Genomic DNA, 16,042 nt, shown 5'->3' on the forward strand with positions numbered 1-16,042 from the left:
TTAGCAGTAATATGTGTGAAAAGGATCTAGGGGTCTTAGTGGATAATACACAGAATATGAGTCAACAGTGTGATGTGGTGGCTAAAAAGGCAAATGCAATTTTGGGCTGTATCAACAGAAGTATAGTGTCCAGATCACGCGATGTGATGGTATCGCTTTACTCTGCTCTGGTAAGACCTCACCTGGAGTATTGTGTTCAGTTTTGGGCACCACATTTTAAGAAGGATATAGACAAGCTGGAACGAGTCCAAAGGAGGGCGACCAAGATGGTGAGGGGTCTGGAGACCAAGTCCTATGAGGAAAGGTTGAAGGAGCTGGGGATGTTTAGCCTGGAGAGGAGGCGGCTGAGAGGTGATATGATCACCATCTTCAAGAACTTGAAGGGCTGTCATATAGAGGATGGTGTGGAATTGTTTTCTGTGGCCCCAAAAGGTAGGACCAGAACCAATGGGTTGAAATTAAATCAAAAGAGTTTCCAGCTCAACATTAGGAAGAACTTCCTGACAAAGTGATTCCTCAGTGGAACAGGCTTCCTCGGGAGGTGGTGGGCTCTCCTTCCTTGGAGGTTTTTAAACAGAGGCTAGATGGCCATCTGACAGCAATAAAGATCCTATGAATTTAGGGGAAGGTGTTTGTGAGTTTCCTGCATTGTGCAGGGGTTGGACTAGATGACCCTGGAGGTCCCTTCCAACTCTATGATTCTACCAGTGCTATAGAGAATCGAATTTACCACAACCCCCGAGGGAATATTTTGAACTAAAAAAGGCCTTACATCACCTATATAAAAATAAACAGAACAATTTTTTGTAGAAAAGTTGGGATTCCCTTATACAAGCTATAATTAATAATGGCTCAGGGAAATTCTGGTCATTGATTGCCAGATCTATGGGCAGAAATGGCTTGGTTAATAGTGTAATCACTGTTGACTCTTGGCATGAGTATTTTGCTATGATTTTCCAGTAAGGCAGAGTTAATTTGGAAGAAGAATTTGATTTCAATCTAGATGACTGTTCTGTCTGGGCTCTGGTTCAGCTTGAGGAGGTTGAATCTTTGATTGCGTCAATTAAAATGGGCAACGCTCCTGGCCTTGATGCTATTCCCTCTGATGCCATCAAGGCTTTTCCTCAGTGGTGGGCCCCTTTTTTAGTAGCCCTATTTACAGCTATAGGCAGGTCTGGTGTGATTCCAGATGAATGGAAGAATACTATAATAGTTCCCATCTTTAAAAAAGGAGACCCTCAGCTTCCATCTAATTATAAGCTGATTAGCTTTTTATCTTCCATAGGGAAGCTGTATGCCAGCCACTTGGCCAATAAACTTAAAATTTGGATATTAGATCAACAAATTCTAGGATTAGAGCAGATTAGTTTTTTTGCCAGGGTAAGTTAATTTTAGATCATTGTGTCATTTTAAACCACCTCATAAATAAATATAGGAAAGGGAAGGATCCTAAGTTATATGCTGCCTTTCTAGACCTTAAAGGAGCTTTTGACTCTGTACCCAGAGGTATTCTGTGGGAAAAAATTAAGAGATATGGGGATTGATAAGCGCCTTTTACTTTTGATAAAAAAAATCTGTATTCTGGAACTTCTTGTCAGGTAAGATGTTCTAAAGAGGGTGAATTAACCCCGAAGATCTTAACCTCAATTGGAGACCAGCAAGGCTGCATCTTAGTGCCTACATTGTTTAATCTCTTTTTAAACGATGTGGCCCCTTTCATGAGCAGTAGTGATGGTTATTGCCCCCAAATAGGTCAGAAGCATGTCCTACTGCTTCTATGTGCCAACGACTCTGCATTACTTTTACTATTGGAAATTGGGCTTTAAAGGATGATAACACATTTCCTAATTTATTGTGATAGGAATAGACTTTCCCTAAATCTTGATAAATCTAAATTATGGTTTTTGGGCAGAACTGGAAACATACTGACTGGATTATACAAGGCAAAACTGTTGAACATGTCAAAAGCTTCAAATATCTTGACATTCACTTTTACTACAATACTAGCTGGGCCACAGATAGCAGGGAAATGGTGACATCTTTAAATAGTATAGCTATTGCAATTTCCTGTTGTTGTTATCATTTATTTACATTCCGCCCATTCCCCCATTTGAGGGCTCAGAACAGTTAGTTTACATCAATATAAATAACAGTTCAATCATAGTAAAATTACAATAAAAACACAATCAAATCAGTTCCGATAACCAGTTAATAGTACAGCAGGATGGTTCAACAGGGTGTTATAACAAGATAGCACTGCAGTGTGATACAGCCGGTGGGGGGCTGGGCAGCCTATTTAACATGTAGATGCCCGCTGCCTCATCTGAAAGCCTAGTGGAACAGCTCTGTTTTACAGGCCCTACGAAAGGCTAACAAGCCAGGTAGGGCCCAGATCTCCACAGGGAGCTGATTCCACCAGGTTGGGGCCAGGACCAAAAAAGTCCTAGCCCTGGTAGAGGCAAGACGGGCATCCCTTGGGGCAGGGATGGTCAAAAGATCTTGGAAGGCCAAACAAAGCAACCTCTGGGGCATATATGGGGAGAGACAGTCCTGCAGTTATGTTGGTCCCAGGCCGCATAAGGCTCTGAAAGTTAAAACTAACACCTTGAAACAGACCTGGTATTCTATAGGCACCCACTGCAGGCCACGGAGTGCCGGCCATATGCTCACACGTACAGATGATGTAGTCAGCAGGCCAGCTGCCGCATTCTGCACCCACTGCAGTTTCTGGATCAGCTTCAAGGGCAAACCAGCATAGAGCGAGTTACAGTAGTCTAATCTGGAAGTGACCATTGCATGGGTCACTGTAGCTAGGTCTTGGGGGGGTAGATATGGTGCTAGCTGCCTGATCTGCCAGAAATGGTAGAAGGCAGACCCAGCAGCTGTCGTGACCTGGGCCTCCATGGAAAGAGAGGAATCCAGGATCACTCCCAAACTCTTCACCTGTTGGACTGATACTAAAGCGAAAGACCAAATATGATAATTATACAGCACTCCAGTCTGGATTTCTGCCTTTAATGAAATGATGCAACGTGTCCAAGTTAAGTTTTTGAGGAAAATTTTAGGGCTCCCAGTGTGCGTATCTTATGCGGTCATATGTCTGGAGTTAAACCAGAGATGCTTAGTTACAAAGGCTTCGATTATAATCATTAAATTTTGGCTATGCCTTCATTTTAGATGTGATCCCAATAGTCTTATTACACATATGCTTTCTGAATCTCATCTATCTGATTGGTTAGCCTATATTGATGAAAAAATCTCAGTAACTGGATTTAACATTAATGATCTAGTCTTGTTTTCAGGGAGCCAGGCTTTTAACTCGATCAAGCAAAGACGGAGCGCCAGGCTTTTAATTTGATCAAGCAAAGACTTATCGATATTGAGTTACAAGAACTGAAAAACCTTGCCCTCTGGCTGAAGTTCCCCACTACATTGGCTGCTTTCCTCTGGTTTTGCCCTCCTTGAATATTGATCTTGTCTGTGTGATCCTCAACTTTGCAGGGTGTTTATGCTAGCCTGTTTTAATGTTCTCCCATCTATGGTGCTATATGGGAAATTTAAGAAAATTCCATATTCACACAGGTTGTGTCCATGTAGGATGAAGATAATGATCACGTTCTCTTGCATTATAGATTTTATGACAATCTTTGTATTGTTTTTTAAAAGCCTTTTCTGCAAACTTTAGGGGGTCAATGTGAAGATCATAAGACCTTCTTACTCTTAAGACCTTCTTACTTCTTCAAGTAAGTGCAAAACCATTGAATCTGTAGCAAAATTCCTTTACTATGCTTCTAGGAGGAGATGTTCTTTTTGTCCATAGATTGTAATGCAATCCATTTGGATTCGTGGTGTTATGACAATAAAGGTTGCATGATATGACTACATCCAAGAAATCAGAAGGAAACTGAGACTGGCAAGGGTTAGAAAAGATCCTTAAGTAAAAGAATGTGTCACTAGCGACTAAGATAATTCATACTACAGTATTCCTCACTACTATGTATGGGTATAAAAGTTGGAAAATGAAGAAAGCTGACAAAGAGATTCCTTTGAAATGTGGTGTTGGAGGAGAGTTTTACTGATACCATGGACTGCCAAAAAGACAAACAAGTGGGTTCTAGATCAAATCAGGCCTGAACTCTCCCTAGAAGCCAAAAAGACCCAAGCAGAGTCTACTGTACTTTGATTCCAGTACGAGAAGACAAGACTCATTGGAAAAGACAATAATGCTAGAAAAGCAGAAGACACAACATGAGAGGGATTGTCTCAGTCAAAGAAACCATGGTCTTCAGTCTGCAAGGCTGTCAATGATAGAATGTCCTGGAGGTCTTTATTCATAGGATCACCACAAGTTGGAAGCACCATGACAGCACTTAACATGCACTACGTTTTCCACCGTCAATAACTAATTTCATTAAACAGCTCATGTGAATAGTTCCACTTTTCAGAACCTCTGGAAATTTAAATGTGTGGGTCCTCCTGATTTTCTCTAGAAGTATTTGCAACAAATGGGGGCCATCACTAAAATGTTCTAGTGTGGGGGTGGAAACTCTTTTCACCTGCCTACAAGATGGAACTCACAGTAGAGCTTATTTGGCCGTGCAGAGTGGTTGCGGTGGCATATAATGGGAGAGGCAAGCCATAAGACTGATGGGCTCCAGGCCAGGAAGGAACTAACTAGGTGACTGTACTCTTTCCACTGACAGCCAATGTTTTATGCACTGTTCTATATTTGAAAACAGACAACTGTGGGGAAGACACTCAGTATGCTTACCTATGAGGACAGTCCTTACAGATCTTTTGGTCAGAGTAGATGCCCTGGAAAGTGTTCTTAAATATTTGGTCTCGACCTATTTTCTGTAAGATAATGAAAGTGCCAGCAAGAAGTTTATAAAAGGCGTATGACACTGTCAGTTAAAGAGAATTAGCATGCAGTTATATACACAAAAATAACCTTCAGGTATTCATCCATCTGATCTATAAGACTGGTGAAGAACTCATAAGCATCTTGCTGCTCACGTACATAAAGCTCCTTGTTCCACATCTTGAAGATCTACAAAATATAAACACATGTCATACAGTTGTTACTTCAGAACCTTGAGGTAATTTAAAATTCAGCAGTGATAGAAATGCAGCAATATTATTTTTCTCTCTCTCTCTCCAAATAGTCTTCTGACATGGCTGGGCTAAAATCTGCATGTTGGTAAAGGAGGAAGAGGAGAGAGGCACCAACTGAATGAATCAAAGAAAGGGGGGAGAATTACCTTCCAGAAGTTTTCAGGTACATAATACTGTAGCTTGCTTTCCATCAGATGACCGAAGAGAGACTGAACCTGATAGAATACGCTGTCATCTGGGTTGTCCATATCATCATCAATTGAAAGCAAAGCCTTTAGAAAAAATTGTTACAAAATTTAACAAAAATGCATTAAATTGAAGAAATAACAAGCCATTTTAATTCCCAATGGAATGTACCTCATCAGTATTTATGTAGTTGTTGGGTAGCATAATATGAACAAGTTGTTTACCAGTAACTAGAGAAAATTCCAGAGATAGGATTAAGGAGGTTTTTATTGGGGGGGGGGGGGGGTAATGGCATCACCCTCTGGCAACACCCATGTTTAGAGAAGATGGAGCTGACTTCTTGCTCAGTTCTTCCCAAAATGCAGGAGAGAAACAGGAAACACCTGTTGCAGGGAATGTGGTTAGGTCATGTGACTGCACAGATGACAACTCAAACATCATCAGTTATAGGTAAGCAACCCGTTCTTCCCAGTCTTTGTTAATTACACTGAATGGGATTAAGACTACCATGCCCACCTACCTGGAAGTAGAAACACACAAACCCTATGGGAATAAGGCATTCAGTACAGTCTGAATGAAAGCTGTGTTCTTTCAGGCCAGAATGTCTAAGGCAGAGTGCTGTACAAGAGTTGAGGACTGTGAAAGATCACTGGTTTGAGCAAAAAACTGCTTATGTCTTGCCATGGCCCTAGAACAGTGGCTTGTCTATTAATGGCTGTTTTGCCAACTAGTAGTAAAGTGAGATGCATGAAGATATCCACTTGTTTATATTTTGAATACAGATCTTGAGCCCTCTTTCCCTTTCACTGTCACATAAAAAAGAGGGATTCCTAGAAGAGCCTGCTATTTTGCTGAGATAGAAGGCAAAGGTGTGGTGATTGCAGGGCTCTTTCCCCCTCCAAGGAATGATTTTTGAAGACCAGTGGTAGAACTGGTCTTCACCAGTTCTACCACTGGGGGGTGGGGGGTGGGCTCCCTCTGGGTATCCTACCCCCCCAGGGAAAGTGTATGTGCAATACATAGCCTCTCCTCTCCCAGTGTAGTGAATGCCGCGTGGTTACTGTCTGGCTATGCCTGGCAGATGGTCACTGCAATGGCCTCTCCTGCATTACTGCATCCGTAGCAACACCTTCTCGCTGGTCCCCCCCCCGTTTTTCACAGAGTTTGCTACGTCATGGTGCGACCAAATTGTCCGGCGGTATAACCGGATGGGCAGGCTGGGCCCACCAACCTTGCCAGCCTAAGAGAAGGAAAACTCTAACATCAAACCCGGGCAGATAGAGCTCGTTAATGTAACACCTACCACCTGGAGGACTCGCTGCCGGCGTCCCGGCTTACTGGGCCATGGCAGATGATCCCCAGGTGAAAGGGTGGAGCCAGTACCGCGCACACTGGGCTTCACCTAAAAAATTCCTCTGCGCAGGCCTGAAGGGCATATCCACATACACAACCCACAACGCATCAAGTCCTGCAGCGATGGGCAAGGGGCGAAACGGCAGGTGGAAGGTGCCACTGGAAGCCGCAGTCCCGATCCTGCATGTAGGCGGTTCAGGGTATTGGTCGCCTGATGCTAACCCGGAGACGAAAGCATTTTTCGGCAGCACCCTGAACGACCAAGCAGCCTTATCTAGGGACAGCACTGCTTGCTCCACACGGAGAGGGGCCTAGAAAAGGTGGCCTAAACAAAGCTCGTCTCCTCCACCCCAGTTGGCTAGCCGCGGTCAACGGGCATCCTTACTTGCGGTCAAAAAATAACAACAAAGAAAAGGCATGCACCTGCCTCACAAAGTGTGCAAAGACTAAAGCTTGCGTGTTGGAACATCAGAACCATGCTTGACACAGTAGACAGTGGTCGCCCTGAACGACGCTCTGCTCTAGTTGCCCACGAACTTCTCAGGTTGAATATCGACATAGCAGCTCTCAGTGAGGTCCGTTTCCCTGAGGAAGGTAGTCTTCAAGAACACGGTGCTGGCTATACCCTCTACTGGTCAGGTAAGTCAAAGGCTGAGAGCCGCCTTTCTGGCGTTGGCTTCATGGTCAGGAACTCCATTGCCTCCAAACTCGAAAACCTGCCAACAGGTCACTCAGATCGCATCATGTCCATGCGCCTCCCACTTCAAAACAAGCAGCATGCAACACTCTTCAGTGTGTATGCCACAACCCTTCAAGCAGATCCTGCAGAAAAGAACAAGTTCTATGCTGATCTACACAACCTCGTACGGAAGACCCCTACAGAGGACAAGGTGATCATCCTTGGCGACTTCAATGCCAGAGTAGGTAAAGACTCGGAAGCCTGGAAAGGAGTACTTGGCAAACACGGCATTGGCAACTGCAATGACAACGGGCGCCTCCTGCTAGAATTCTGCATGGAGCACCAGCTCACCATCACCAACACTATCTTCCAGCAGAAGAACAGTCTGAAGACAACCTGGATGCACCCACGGTCCAAGCACTGGCACCTTATCGATTACATTCTGGTGCGCCAGAGAGACCTTCGAGATGTCTTACACACCCGAGTAATGCCCAGTGCAGAATGTCATACGGATCATCGTCTTGTACGCTGCAATCTCCGTCTTCACTTTAAACCCACACCCAGGAGAGGAGGTATCCCTCGGAGAAAGTTTCAGGTTGGCAGTCTCCAGTCAGCCGAAGTTAAAGCTGCCTTCCAGGCAAAACTCCAGTCAAGAATTGAGGACCCCAGTTGCCCCACAGACCCTTCTCCAGAAGCACTCTGGGAACACCTAAAAACTACCGTCCTGCAGATCTCTGAAGAAGTCCTCGGGTTCTCCACAAGGAAGAACAAGGACTGGTTTGATGAGAACAATCAAGAGATCCAAGATTTACTGGCGAAAAAGAGATCTGCCTACCAAGCACATCTTGCTCAGCCCTCCTGTCCTGGGAAAAAAGCAACCTTTCGCGCTGTATGTAGCAACCTCCAGTGCAAGCTTCGAGACATTCAGAACGAGTGGTGGACCAAGCTTGCTGAGAGAACCCAGCTGTGTGCAGACACTGGTGATTTAAGAGGGTTCTACGAAGCCCTGAAGGCAGTATATGGTCCATCATATCAGACTCAGAGTCCTTTGCGTAGTGCAGACGGCCAAGTGCTCCTCACAGACAAGGCATCCATATTGAACTGGTGGTCGGAGTATTTTCAGGTTCTCTTCAGTGCCAACCACGTAGTTCAAGATTCAGCAATTCACCTCACCCCACTTCAACCAGTGAAAACAGAGTTGGATGAGATCCCCACTCTAGAAGAGATTGTTAAAGCCATCAAGCAACTGAAAAGTGGCAAGGCAGCAGGAGTTGATGGAATTCCACCAGAGATCTGGAAGCATGGGGGCACAGTACTACATAGCTCACTTCACAAAGTACTTGTCACCTGCTGGGAACAAGGCAAATTACCACAGGACTTTCGCGATGCAATCATCATCACCCTATACAAGAACAAAGGGGAAAAGTCAGACTGCTCCAACTACCGGGGGATAACCCTGCTCTCCATCGCAGGCAAAATCCTTGCCAGAATACTCCTGAACAGACTGGTGCCCACCATTGCAGAAGAACTCCTCCCAGAGAGCCAGTGCGGCTTCAGAGCTAACAGGAGCACCACCGACATGGTATTTATTCTCAGGCAGCTCCAAGAGAAATGCAGGGAACAAAACAAGGCTCTGTATGTGACTTTTGTCGACCTTACCAAAGCTTTCGATACTGTTAGCAGGAAAGGCCTGTGGCAAATCTTGGAACGTTTAGGATGTCCCCCAAGGTTCCTCAGCATGATCATCCAGCTACACGAAGACCAACGAGGCCAGGTCAGACACTGCAACGACCTCTCGGAGACCTTCCCAATAGGCACAGGTGTAAAGCAAGGCTGCATTCTCGCGCCAACTCTCTTTACGATCTTCTTTAGCATGATGCTTCAAAGAGCCGCAGTAGATCTAGATGATGACGATGGTGTCTACATCCGCTATCGCACCGATGGCAGCCTGTTCAACCTGAGGCGACTAAAGGCCCACTCCAAGACAATGGAAAGACTCATCCGAGAGCTACTGTTTGCTGATGATGCTGCACTCATCTCCCACTCGGTATCAGCTCTGCAGCATATGACGTCCTGCTTTGCAGAGGCTGCCAAGCTATTCGGCCTAGAAGTTAGTCTGAAGAAGACAGAAGTTCTCCACCAGCCTGCACCCCAGGAAGATTATCACCCTCCCTGCATCACTGTGGGTGAATCAGTTCTGGAGACAGTCCAGCAGTTCAGCTACCTGGGGTGCATCATCTCCTCAGATGCTAAGATCGACAAGGAGATCAACAACAGGCTGGCAAAGGCAAACCGTGCCTTTGGCCGACTGCACAAAAGAGTGTGGAGCAACAAGCATCTGAAAAAAGGCACAAAGATCAATGTTTACAAAGCGGTTGTGATGACAACCCTCATCTACGGCTGCGAATCGTGGGTTATATACCGTCATCACCTGCGACTCCTTGAGCGCTTTCATCAGCGCTGCCTTCGCACCATCCTCAACATCCACTGGAGTGACTTTGTGACCAACACTGAAGTTCTCAAGCGGGCGGAGGTTACCAGCATCGAGGCACTGCTGCTGAAGACGCAGCTGCGCTGGGCAGGGCATATTTCTAGGATGGAAAACCACCGCCTTCCCAAGATTGCCCTGTATGGCGAACTCTCCACCGGCCATCGAAATAGAGGGGCACCAAAGAAGAGGTACAAGGACTCCTTGAAGAAATCCCTTGGCACCTGTCGCATCAACCATCACCAGTGGTCTGACCTAGCCTCAGATCGCAAAGCATGGAGGCACACCATCCACCAGGCTGTCTCTTCTTTTGAGAACGCACGCATAGCTGGTCTTGAGGACAAAAGGAGATTGAGGAAGAATCGCACTGCTACAGCACCAACCCTAAATCAGACTTTTCCCAGCAGCCACTGTGGCCGGACCTGCCTGTCCCACATTGGTCTTGTCAGCCACCAGGAAGCCTGCAGCAGACGTGGACTATTGCACCCTTCTTAAATCTTCGTTCGCGAAGCCAAGCCGAGAGAGAGAGGGGGGTAGAACTATGAGTTGGCTGAGATGAAGAGAGTTGGGCACATTTAAAAAAAAAGGGGGATAGGGGCACAGGATCATCTTGTCCAGATGAAACAGCCCCAGCATCTGAAGTAGAGACTAAGGGACCCACTTGTGAATTGAGTAGCTCAATATGATCAGGCACAAGCTTTCATATTTTCAGCCGCCAGTAGTCTTCTGTGCCGTAAATGTCTTCTCTGCTGAGGAATACCTGATGAGAAGGCTGTCCAGGCACATGGATTATCAAGGGCAACTATCACCTTTGTGAACACCCTTAGGGCTGATGGTAATCCAAACGGTAGGGCCCTGACCTGAACTGGTAGTGATCCCTTCCCAAGCGAAGTGGAAGTACTTCTTATGTGGATGACAAATGGAGACATGTTCATAGGCCTCTCTGAAGTCTATGGATGTTATGCAGTTGCCTGCTGTAGTTGATTTTAGTGTCTCCATTTTGAATTTTTTGTATACAACAAATCTGTTGAGAAATTTTAAATCCAAGATGGCCCTCCAGTCCCTGTCCTTTTTTGAAATGATAAAAGACGGAATAAATGCATGAATGCCTTTGATACAAGGGAACAGCCTTTATAGCAGTCATGGAGGTATTTGGTGTCTTGAGCTCTTTCCTTTTCCTCACTTTCTCACCAAACAGGCAACTGAAGCTCCTGAGTCCTATACATGCAAAGGAGGCAGGAAAAGAACTGAAGAAAAAGGTACTCCTCTCCTCAGGAGCAGGAAGAAAATGACCTAGTGTCCTGCTTTTCGGGATTATGGGAGGAATACATGAAATATTAGGGTGCCTTCCTTCCCTCCAATGAGAATGTACTTCCTCTATGCACTGAACAGGACTGGCTTTAACTCCTACTTGTTAACATTACACTGATCACTGAAGGAAAAAGGAAGTTTATACTAAAATCATATGCTTGAAATTTGTCTGGAACTGGTGAGCCCCTAGACTTACCAGGGAGCTTCAGCCAACCATGTAAACACTCCCATTTAGGGAAATTCAGCTAGTTGTATGAACACCACCATGTAGATCTAGACTGGGTGAAATTGGGTGTAAAAATGTTTTAAATAAATTTAAAAATATACTGCTGCCCTTACAGGTGCCTTGTAACCTCCAAGCATGGACATGGAAAGAGCCAGAGAGCTCCCAATCTCTCACGGGAAGCCCTCAGTCCTCTCCCCAAAATAGACTGGAAGCAGCTAGGAGACAGAAGTGACTAGCCATGGCATCTTTGAAAGGGGTCACGATGAGGGCCTGAGAGGAGCAGCCTGACCTCTCCAGACTCTATGCTAAATAGCCAGGAGATCAGGAAGAACCATGTAATGGTAGCCTCTTTCCCAGTCAAATCAGGGACCACTCTATTAGGATAATGAGGCAGCAAGGCACTGGAGGACAGGCAGCTGGTGCTGTGCTACTTGTGCTGTTTTCTTCTCTGTAGTATGCAATTGTGCTCACAATCCTGACATAGTAAAAGCATGTCATAAGAATCAAGAATATAAAGTACCTCAGGAAGTCCTGGCTGCATATAGAGCTGCTGAAAGACTGCATTCATGTAACATGTGGCTCCACCATTTTTCAGTCCCACAAATCCTGAAACAGATCGACCATCTACAGGTGGGAGATACTGGAAGGTAAGGGAGGATGTGAGCACAAGGGAAAAGAATGGCTTAATTTGTAGCACAGAAGATTAAATACAAGTATAAGCTAATATAAAATACTATTCTAAACTGAAGATTTCGGGTATAGACTTAAAATCTTCACTCAATTGGGTACTGCTCCATATTGCTATATATCATTATTACAAGCTGGTATGACGAGTTGGTCTGTCATTATTTTATTATACAAACATAATTTCAATAAATAATTCTACTTACATCAAAGGAACTGTTCACTTACATCAAACTCTTTGGAAAGAGCTGGATCAAGCTGGTGATGCATAGAAAGTAGTTCTTTTGTAATAAGCTGAAGATTGGAAGGTGAGCTATCAGCCAACATTACAAGCACTTCATATGCTGCTAATCGACTATTCACTGTGCTGCATCTAGTAAGGAATAAAAAAAAACCTGTGAAAATTCTGTATTTGTTATTTTATTACAGTAACAGCACAATCCAGAGAGGGGGAGCAGAAAGTCTTTTGGGAGTAGATGAGCTGCTACGTGGGCGCAAGAAGGATTTGCACCGACGTATGACTGGTGCCACCACAGCGGAGAGGAGTTACATGGGTGGGGGGCCACCTGAGCTCCGCTTCGCCTGAGGGCAGTGGTGCCTGAGGGCTGCGTCCGAGCGTGGGTGGAAGTGAGGCGGAGCATGGCATTCAGGCGGAGGAAGGGGTGGAGTTGGGGCATGGCCAGGCTTAGGCGGCTTTCTGACCAGTTTGGCCCATGACACGCCCCCCCCCCCGAGAGGCGCAACGTTATGCCGGCAAAAATAGCAGCGTGTCCCATAGGCCACTCGTTGAAAACAAAAACAAAGGTTGCCTCCGCCGCTGCAGAAGCTCACAAACCCCTTAGGGAGTGGCATGAAGGCCTCGCCAATCCCCTCGCGCCTCGGGCTGACGAGCCCCCTCCCCAGCACCCAATCGCGGTCTCCCCCCCTCCTAGAAATACTTCTGCTCTGGCCTCGCACAACTCAGTTGTTAGGGAGAGGAGCGCATGGCGGCCATACAGACTTAGAGTGAGGGACAGGCAGGCACGCTGGTAACAGGTTTTGCACCGCGCAGTTGCTTTGACAGTATCTTTACTTGTGAGGGGGAGAGAGAGGTCTCTCCCCTGGGGCTAACTGCTCTTGTTTCCAGGTCTCCACAGGTTCCGGGCTCCTGGAGGCTCTGCATGCGAGGACTGTCGCCCATGGCTGGGTAAGTTCCACTTCCCCCACCACAGCCTCCCCCTCCCCTCCCTCTCGACTGCTTGGTGTGCGAGTGTCTCTGGCACTTGAACCAGGCAGTGGGCTCCAGCAGGAGGCATTTGCTGACTCCGCTCCCATGTGTTGCCGCCTGCTCCCTTCCCTTAGTCTGTCCTCTGCTGCATTCCCAACCCCTTGCAGGGCATAGGGTGTGTGTGTGTGGCAGCTGCCTCGTGCGGGGAGGTGGAGCAGAGACTGTCCCTTTAAGAGAGTGCCCGGCTGAAATGCAGCCTGCTCTTCCAGTCACCGCCCATGCAGGTGCTCTTGATCTCTATCTCCATTTGCAAGTGGGACTTCAAAACAGAGGCTTCTGCGTGTGTCACTCCACTGCCTCCCCACTCCCTCAGCTGTTTCTGCCCGCCGCTTGGAATGGAGCCCCGCCCACGGCGAGACTGCCCAGCGCACACCAGGGAGACTGTTGCACTCTGTTCTGGAAAAATAAAGTCTAAGCTGTGCCCTCTGTTGTCTCTCCTGCTTGGCATCTGCTGCACGTTCCTTGGGCAACCGCCCCCCCTTCAGTGGCCTCTCCGAGGGAGGGTGGGCAGACTTGGGGTTTTTTTGGGGGGGGAATGGTCTATGAGCCGCCACACCGCCCCCTGCATGGCTGGACAGGAGAGGGGAGTGCTGCCCCCTCAGACTGCCCGGGCTGACAGACTACCCAACCTCACAGGGCTGTTATGCGCAGGGCACTAAGGGGGGGCAATGAAATGGACTCAAGAGTTCTGCAGCTGATGCACTCACACTTTGAGTTCTGCGACCCCCAGGGGAGGTGTTCCGTGCACATGGCAGGGGGCATCAGGGCAACATTCTCTGGGTGGGGGGGTGTCTGCTGCTGGGCTGCTCACTCCCAGACACACATTCCAGCCACTGTCTATGACAGTGAACTCCTGCACGTGGTACTTCCTGCTTGTCTGCCTGCCGTTGGCAGTCTCTGACAGCGGGAGGGTGTGAGGGGATTGACGGCTTCTCCGTGGTCCCGTTCGGGACTGTCTTGCCCCCACCCCTGCCTCGCCACCAAGCCAGGCTTCTCGTGTGCGCATGCCCAGCTTCACTCCTGTTCCCTCCCAGTGTTGGTGGGATGTCTCTCCTTTGCCTTTGATGGTCTGCCCATCATTGGCTCCATTCTCTGTTTGGGGGCGGGTTGGGGATGGCTATCAGCCTCTCTGGGGCTGCCTCTCCCCATCCCTGACTGTCATGAGCCATGGCGCATGCGCCAGGACTGGCCAATGGGGGGTGGGTGGGCTGGCCCTCCCCTCCGGCTGCCTCCGCCTCCCTTGCGTGCCTATGCTAGCGGCGTTGCCATGGCAACCGTCTTCCTCATGGCAAGCTATGCCTCTCCCTTCCCCATGCTCCAGCGTGCCGAAGTCCTCAGGAAGTCTACTAGCGGTGCGGCAGCTATGCCACGGCCGGCCGCCACTTATGTCTGGATTGGGCTGTCAGTCATTAGTTACTCCTAATGACCTTTCTAGAAGTTACTGAAAATCTGATGCCTATCTGTGCAGACTAACTTTAAAACCATTTATTCATTTTGCTGTCTATTTGTTCATTTTGCAGTCTACTTATTTATATTACATTTTTTTTAGTAAATGGTGAGTTCTATGGATAAAAAGGATTTACAGGGAAAAGTGTTTCGGTTTTTGAATTAAACCACCAAAGTTCATGGAATGAAACAATTTATTTGATATAATTTGTATTTTAAAACTTGATAGCTTATTTCTGGATGCCGCAGTCAAAACTGGGTGGTGGTGGTGGGGGGGGGGGGAAGGGGACTGAAAAGACTGCTTTTCAGCAACAGAAAGGGACCTCCTGGTATTGTGCTAAGTGAAACCCTATCACAGGTTACTCTCATGTCCATTATGTTATCAGAGCTGAGCAGAAATTATTCAGATATTCTTTGTGATTCTTAGACCAAGAAAGGGTTAGCTTCTGGGCTGAGATGTCTGGACTGCTTCTACATGGATAATAAACATGAGATATGCCTTATAAACACTTGAAAGGGAGTTCACGATTGGTTGTGTAATACCATCAAAAGAACAAAATGACTTTTCAAATTTGAAAACAACACCTCCTTGTAAAAGTTTAATAAGGGACCTATGGAAGCAATATAGAATTCTAAATTAAGCACACTTTCAGTAAGTTCCCTAGTAGACTCCTCAGGGACCATGACTGTTCTGCTACTTAATTTCCAATAGTCTCAGGAAACAGCAATAATATTTGAGTGTTCGTCTCATCAGATGATGAAATGTTAGCGATATATTTACACTTAAAATGAGGAGACCTCAAATGATTTTTATAATTGTCAATGCTGACAGTACAAGCTCTGAGCACAAGATTTGAATACAACTTCCTCTCCACAAGTCTGTAGATCTTATTTACACCACCAACAAATAAATACACTCTTTACTTGGGATGAAAGTCTTGCTGGGTAACAGCAGCACTGCCAGCCTGAGAATGGCTGTTCAGGATAATCCGAGATGCTCGGAAGAGGAAGTCATCTAATAATGGTTTGATTAAAGAAGAGCCTGTGAAAACAGCATATAAAAAAGGCAATGAGCAGTCTTGGGAGTGATCACTGTTCAGTGCCATACCATACGCACTGCTTATATAAGGTTACAATTCAAATCTCAGGAACTTCCAGTTATAACAATCTCCAGTAGCACAGCTAAGAAGTCTCCTTGGAGAACTGCTAGTTAGAAGACAGAACAGGACTACATGGAATGAAAACAGAACACAGCCAACAGCATTAATTTAAAGGTGTTGATTTAGG

The 16,042-nt window shown here is 46.5% G+C and overlaps 1 protein-coding gene across 1 annotated transcript in view; it reads right to left on the reverse strand.

Moving 5' to 3' along the window:
* The window catches only part of USP24 (ubiquitin specific peptidase 24), a 162,770-nt gene that overhangs the window by 33,034 nt on the left and 113,694 nt on the right, over positions 1–16,042 (reverse strand). The window contains exons 40-45 of the mRNA XM_060231879.1: positions 15,680–15,797; positions 12,271–12,415; positions 11,879–11,998; positions 5,262–5,387; positions 4,952–5,050; positions 4,772–4,854 (exon numbers count right to left, since the gene is read on the reverse strand). Coding sequence (XP_060087862.1) covers positions 4,772–4,854; positions 4,952–5,050; positions 5,262–5,387; positions 11,879–11,998; positions 12,271–12,415; positions 15,680–15,797 — 691 coding nt within the window. The remainder of the gene's footprint in view (positions 1–4,771; positions 4,855–4,951; positions 5,051–5,261; positions 5,388–11,878; positions 11,999–12,270; positions 12,416–15,679; positions 15,798–16,042) is intronic.

The sequence above is a fragment of the Heteronotia binoei genome, chromosome 2 (assembly GCF_032191835.1).
Source record: "Heteronotia binoei isolate CCM8104 ecotype False Entrance Well chromosome 2, APGP_CSIRO_Hbin_v1, whole genome shotgun sequence".
NCBI classification, from domain to species: Eukaryota; Metazoa; Chordata; class Lepidosauria; order Squamata; family Gekkonidae; genus Heteronotia; species Heteronotia binoei.